At 35.5% G+C, this 6,510-nt stretch overlaps 1 protein-coding gene across 1 annotated transcript; it reads left to right on the top strand.

Moving 5' to 3' along the window:
- Positions 1-515: 515 nt before the first annotated feature.
- Positions 516-5,946, top strand: LOC133649840 (cornifelin homolog B-like). Its single transcript, XM_062046515.1, has 3 exons — positions 516-621; positions 703-863; positions 5,777-5,946. The coding sequence occupies exons 1-3, from the start codon at positions 516-518 to the stop codon at positions 5,906-5,908; spliced, it is 399 nt and encodes a 132-aa protein (XP_061902499.1). The 3' UTR covers positions 5,909-5,946.
- Positions 5,947-6,510: the final 564 nt, after the last annotated feature.

Below are 6,510 nucleotides of genomic sequence, written 5' to 3'. Positions count from 1 at the left end.
CCAATCATGGCACCCACCTGTTCCCAATTAGCCTGTCCACCTGTGGGATGTCCCTAATACGTGTTTGATGAGCATTCCTCAACTTTCTCATTCTTTCTTGCCACTTGTGCCAGCTTTTTTGAAACATGTTGCAGGCATCAAATCTCAAATGAGCTAATATTTGCAAAAAATAACAAAGTTTACCAGTTCGAACGTTAAGTATCTTGTCTTTGCAGTCTATTCAATTGAATATAGGTCGAAAAGGATTTGCAAATCATTGTATTCTGTTTTTATTTACCATTTACACAACGTGCCAACTTCACTGGTTTGGGTTTTGTATTATGAGATCTGAAATTCTGGACCATTCCTTAAAATCTTTGCATCTGAAAGAATAACAGAGCTAGCGAGCAAGCAATCTTTCTGTGTAACTACCTAGCTAACTACTGTAGCTAACCTATACTTGCAAGCTGTTATTCTTAATCCAAAAGTTTGACATTTTGTTAGATTTTTCATCGATTAATTTTTCAGGAATCAAAATGACGTCCAAAATGGTGGTCACGCAACCTGGGCCCATTATGGTCCACCAGGAATCTAGCGAGTGGGGGAGTGGAATATGTGACTGTTGTCACGACATTCCAATGTGTGAGTGTCTTCTTTTTGTTTCAATCTAGGGGTCATTGGTTTTTATTTTTTAACAATTTGTGTTTGTTTTTGTGTATAAAGGTTGTTTCGCCTTCTGGTGCTTCCCCTGCTTTACCTGCATAAAGGCAAGGGACTATGGTGAGTGCCTCTGTCTCCCCCTGGTGGACTTCTTCCTGAGAGGATGTGTCCCAGCCATCACCATGTCCATGAGGGCGTCCATGAGACAACGCTACGGAATCAGAGTAAGTACATAAAGAGCCGTAACATTACCTTACAGGGTGCCGAATGTAAAAGTTCAGTCACACTTTTCTAGCAGATATATTTCTCACTTTTATCAGATTTAGCAAATTTTCTCACATTTAAGTTTAAATTCAATATTGACTTTAAATATTACACCTAAATGTTGAATCTGAACCTAAATCTCACATTTAAATGTATACCGTATTTTTCGGACTATAAGTCGCAGTTTTTTTCATAGTTTGGCCGGGTGCGACTTATACTCAGGAGCGACTTATGTGTGAAATTATTAACACATTACCGTAAAATATCAAATAATATTATTTAGCTCATTCCCGTAAGAGACTAGACGTATAAGATTTCATGGGATTTAGCGATTAGGAGTGACAGATTGTTTGGTAAACGTATAGCATGTTCTATATGTTATAGTTATTTGAATGACTCTTACCATAATATGTTACGTTAACATACCAGGCACGTTCTCAGTTGGTTATTTATGCCTCATATAACGTACACTTATTCAGCCTGTTGTTCACTATTCTTTATTCATTTTAAATTGCCTTTCAAATGTCTATTCTTGGTGTTGGGTTTTATCAAATAAATTTCCCCAAAAAATGCGACTTATACTCCAGTGCGACTTATATATGTTTTTTTCCTTCTTTATTATGCATTTTCGGCCGGTGCGACTTATACTCCGGTGCGACTTATAGTCCGAAAAATACGGTATGTTGAATCAAAATCAAAATCTTAAATATAATATTTTTACTTAATTAAATATTGAGTATATGTAGTATATGTAGAATATATTTATATTACTTATATATTTTATATATAATATATTATATTATTTATTATTATTCTTGTCTATAGTGAGCGAACTGCGGTGCTGAATTTTCCCCCAGGGATCAATAAAGTACTTTCTATTCTATTCTATTCTATCTAAATCTAAACGTTAAATTTAAACCTAAATACTAAACTTCAACCTAGATATGAAATATAAATATATATGTTGAATCTAAACCTAAATGTTACATTTAAACCTAAATCTTAAATATCAATCTGAAATCTAAATGTGAGCGATAAATGTTAAATCCAAACCTAAATCTTAACTCTTAATCTAAATCCATCCATCCATTGTCTACCGCTTATCCCCTTTGGGGTCACGGGGGGCGCCGGAGCCTATCTCAGCTACAATCGGGCGGAAGGCGGGGTACACCCTGGACAAGTCGCCACCTCATCACAGGGCCAACACAGATGGACAGACAACATTCACACTCACATTCACACACTAGGGCCAATTTAGTGTTGCCAATCAACCTATCCCCAGGTGCATGTCTTTGGAGGTGGGAGGAAGCCGGAGTACCCGGAGGGAACCCACGCAGTCACGGGGAGAACATGCAAACTCCACACAGAAAGATCTCGAGCGCAGGATCGAACCCAGGATCTTCGTATTGTGAGGCAGACGCACTAACCCCTCTACCACCGTGCTGCCCTCTTAATCTAAATGTGAGAGCTAAATCTAGCCAAGTGTAAAGATGAATATTTATAGGATGTAAAAAAATATTCCACCAATTCGACTCCTCTCTCGGCCGCAAAGCCACGCCCACATCTCTGCCTCTCATTGCAGACACGCCTACACCTTTTTTTACTGTGGAAGAAAGAAACATGACAGATGCTTTATGTTGAAGAGGTTCATTTAGCCTACTGATGTGTATTTATAAATGGTTGATTTATATAGGCTAGTAAGGTTAAGTTTTGTACCTGTCGGATACAAAACTTTACCTTACTAGCCTATATAAATCAACCATTTATAAATAAATGACAGATGCTTAATGACAAATAATGCCAATAAAGTTGCACACTTAAAAAAAAAAGACTGCCTTGCACACTCAGACGTTTGGTGATAATATAAAAAATAAAAAATGCAACTTTATTGACATTAGTTGTCATTAAGCATCGTCGGTCATGTTTCTTCCGCAGTAAGAAAGGTGTAGGGCTGTCTGCAATGATAAATATACATATTCATCTTTATACTTGGCGAAAGATTCAGCGCTCACATTTAGATCCAGATTCAAGATTTAGATTCAGATTTAAGATTTAGGTTTAGATTTAGATTTAGGTTTAGATTTCAAATTTAGCAGTCACATTTAGATTTAGATTTTAAATGTAGGTTTACATTTAACATTTAGGTTTGGATTTAACATTTAGCGCTCACATTTAAATTTAAGATTTAACATTTAGGTTTAGACTTAACATTTAGGTTTAGATTTAACATTTAGTTCTTACATTTAGTTTTGTGTTAAGGTTTAGATTTAACATTTACATTTACAATTAGGTTTAGATTTGAAATTTAACGCTCACATTTAGATTCAAGATTTAGGTTTACATTTAATATTTAGCGCTCACATTTATCATTTAGCGTGTACATTTAGATTAAGATTTAACATTTATATATAATATTTAGAGTTAACATTAAATTTAAACTTAAATGTGATGAAAATTAGTTACATCTGAGAAACATAACTGGTAGAAAAATGTGACTGAACTTTTACATTATATATATAAATCGATAAAAAATGCATGTATATATGTATGTGTGTGTATATATATATATATATATATATATATATATATATATATATATATATATATATATATATATATATATATATATATATATATATATATATACATATATATATATATATATATATATATATGTGTGTATCTATATATATATATGTATATATATATAGATACACACATTTTTTAATCAATTTTAAAAAATTAGGAATCGTTTTAGAACTGTGATGAATAAGAATCGCGATTCGGATGTGAACAGATTTTTTTGTGCACCCGTCGAAAACAGAAAAAATATAAAAACAGAAAAAAAAGGTATCTGGTTGGCTAGTTTACAAGTTTTATCTCAGAATCTGCTTCCTTAGAAATGATCCTGATTAAATCATGATCGTGATCAAAAAGCCATAACTTTAAGAGAAAATAAATAATAACAACACATTGCTAAAATTTTACAAGAAAAAAAGTCCATCCATCCATTTTCTACCACTTGTCCCTTTTTGGGGTCGCGGGGGGTGCTGGAGCCTAGCTCAGCTGCATTCGGGCGGAAGGCGGGGTACACCCTGGACAAGTCGCCACCTGATCGCAGGGCCAACACAGATAGACAGACAACATTCACACTCACATTCATAGTCATTATTGCAAAAATAGTCATAGGAGAACAAAGTCTCACTACTACAGTGGAACCTCAATTTACAAACCCCTCTATTTGCGACCTTTTGGGTTTACGAACCTTTAGTGAATTATATTTATATAGCACTTTTCTAGAGACTCAAAGCTCTTTACATAGTGAAACCCATTATCTACATCTTTAAGCTACATATCAACCAATTTGGTTGCCACAGCGAGCAGGTGGGTCAAGTGTCTTGCCCAAGGACACAACGGCAGGGACTAGGATGGCGGAAGCGGGGATCGAACCTGGAACCCTCAAGTTGCTGCCATTGCTGCTCTACCAACCGAGCCATGCTGCCCCAACTGAAAAAAATTTGAAGCAATTATCTCGTAAAATTGTTTATTAACATATGCTGTATTATCATTAAAATGATTAATTTTAGGAGACAAAAGTTGTACCACTACAAGACTAAAGTGTAATAAAGTATGATGAAAATAGTTGTTATAATGCAAAATCCTATTAATTACCGTAATTTCCGGACTATAAGCCGCTACTTTTTCCCCTCGTTCTGGTCCCTGCGGCTTATACAACGGTGCGGCTTATATACGGCCTGTTCTTCTCCGACACCGACGAAGAGGATTTCGGTGGTTTTAGTACGCAGGAGGAAGACGATGACACTATGATTAAAGACTGACTTTTCATATACCGGTAGGCTGGTTATTTTGATAACGTATATGCGAGCACTTTGTATTACTTTGCACCGTTGTATTATTTGTACTCTGCACAAATGCTGTTCGCCATGTCAAAGATGTGAAAGTTTGATTGAATGATTGAAAGATTTATAGTTAATAAATGGGACGCTTTGCGTTCCCAGTCATCTCTGTCCCGACAATCCCCTCCGTGGTAGCAGGAACCCCTATATACTACGGTAATTACACATCAAAACCCTGCGGCTTATAGTTGGGTGCGGTTTATATATGGAGCAATCTGTATTTTCCCCTAAATTTAGCTGGTGCGGCTTATAGTCAGGTGCGGCTTATAGTCCGGAAATTACGGTAGTATAAAGTCAGACATTTATGCAAAAAATACATAATTCTACAAGACATAAGAGGACATTTTACAAAATAAGTTGTAATTTTATATTCCATTATTAATTTAAATCGTAATTTTGAGGATAAAGCCCTAATTTTACAAGAAAAACCTCCAAGATCTAAGTCAAAATGTAACCACAAAAAAGTATGATTATACAGCAATATTAATAACAAGTAATATTCACGAGAATAAAGTTGTGCATTGATGCAAAAAACTTTTACTACTACAGACTAAAGTGTTTCAAAAACACAGATAACATTTTACGCTAAAATTTGCATATCACGAAACAAAAATCACTGGAATCAAGTCCAAATGTTACGAGTAAAAACTCGTATTGCATGAATGAGGTTGCAAATTTATAGAAAAAAAAGAAAAAAAAAAGTGTCCTCTGTGTAAAAAGTAGAGATGAAACATTCGGGATTGGCCATTCTACAGGATTTACAGCCAGCTTGTAATGCGACCTAGCTATATGGCTAGCTAGCGAGTTGAAATTATGATTTGTTTTATTGTTACAAGTTCCGTCGTTCTTCTGCGTGTCTTTCCAGTACATCATGCTAACAACGTGCCAAGTTATTCGAGAGTATCCGTTAACCGCAAGGCGCGTCATTCGTTAACTTGATTTTCTTCTGTTCGCAGGGCACCATGTTTGACGACTGCGTGTGCGCCACCTTCTGTCAGCCGTGCGTCTGGTGCCAGATGGCCCGAGAGATGAATGAACGGGAAATCCCGATTGTTCTGGTTAACACGTTTAGGAAAACGTACACATGAGACATCTTTTGCATCATTATCTTGACGTAGATCGGTAGCATATGTACAGGGTTGTCTAACTAACAGTCGGAAAATACAATATAATATAATAATAGAATAAAACATACTATGTTCATTGAGCTGCTTTTTATTAGATGTTTGACAAGATTTTTTTTTACAATTTGGATCCTTGCTATATTTTCTGAAGTGAGCTAACCCAGCAGGCACAAGACATTAATACAACGTTGATTATACATACATGTCCTTTGAAACAACGTTGCAAAATAGTTGTCTTTGTAATTTGAGACAACGTTGATGTCCACGTTGTTGGTTGGGAAACGACCAAATTTCTAAGGTCAAATCAATGCCACAACCCGACATTGAATAAATGTTGTGAAAAAGCATGTTGTTTCAACGTTATAATTGTGTTGTAGAATTTTGTTCGGGAAATGACCAAACTTCAACGGTCAAATCAACGTCAGAACCCGACATTGATTAAACGTCGTCAAAAAGCATGTTGTTTCAACGTTATATTTGTGTTGTAGAATATTGGTTGGGAAATGACCAAACTTCAACGGTCCAGTCAATGTAACAACCTGACATTGAATAAACTTTGTCAAAAA

The sequence above is a fragment of the Entelurus aequoreus genome, linkage group LG05 (genome assembly GCF_033978785.1).
Source record: "Entelurus aequoreus isolate RoL-2023_Sb linkage group LG05, RoL_Eaeq_v1.1, whole genome shotgun sequence".
Classification (NCBI taxonomy): domain Eukaryota; kingdom Metazoa; phylum Chordata; class Actinopteri; order Syngnathiformes; family Syngnathidae; genus Entelurus; species Entelurus aequoreus.
Note: the sequence above shows the minus strand (reverse complement) of the source record. Positions and strands in the feature narration are given on the sequence as shown.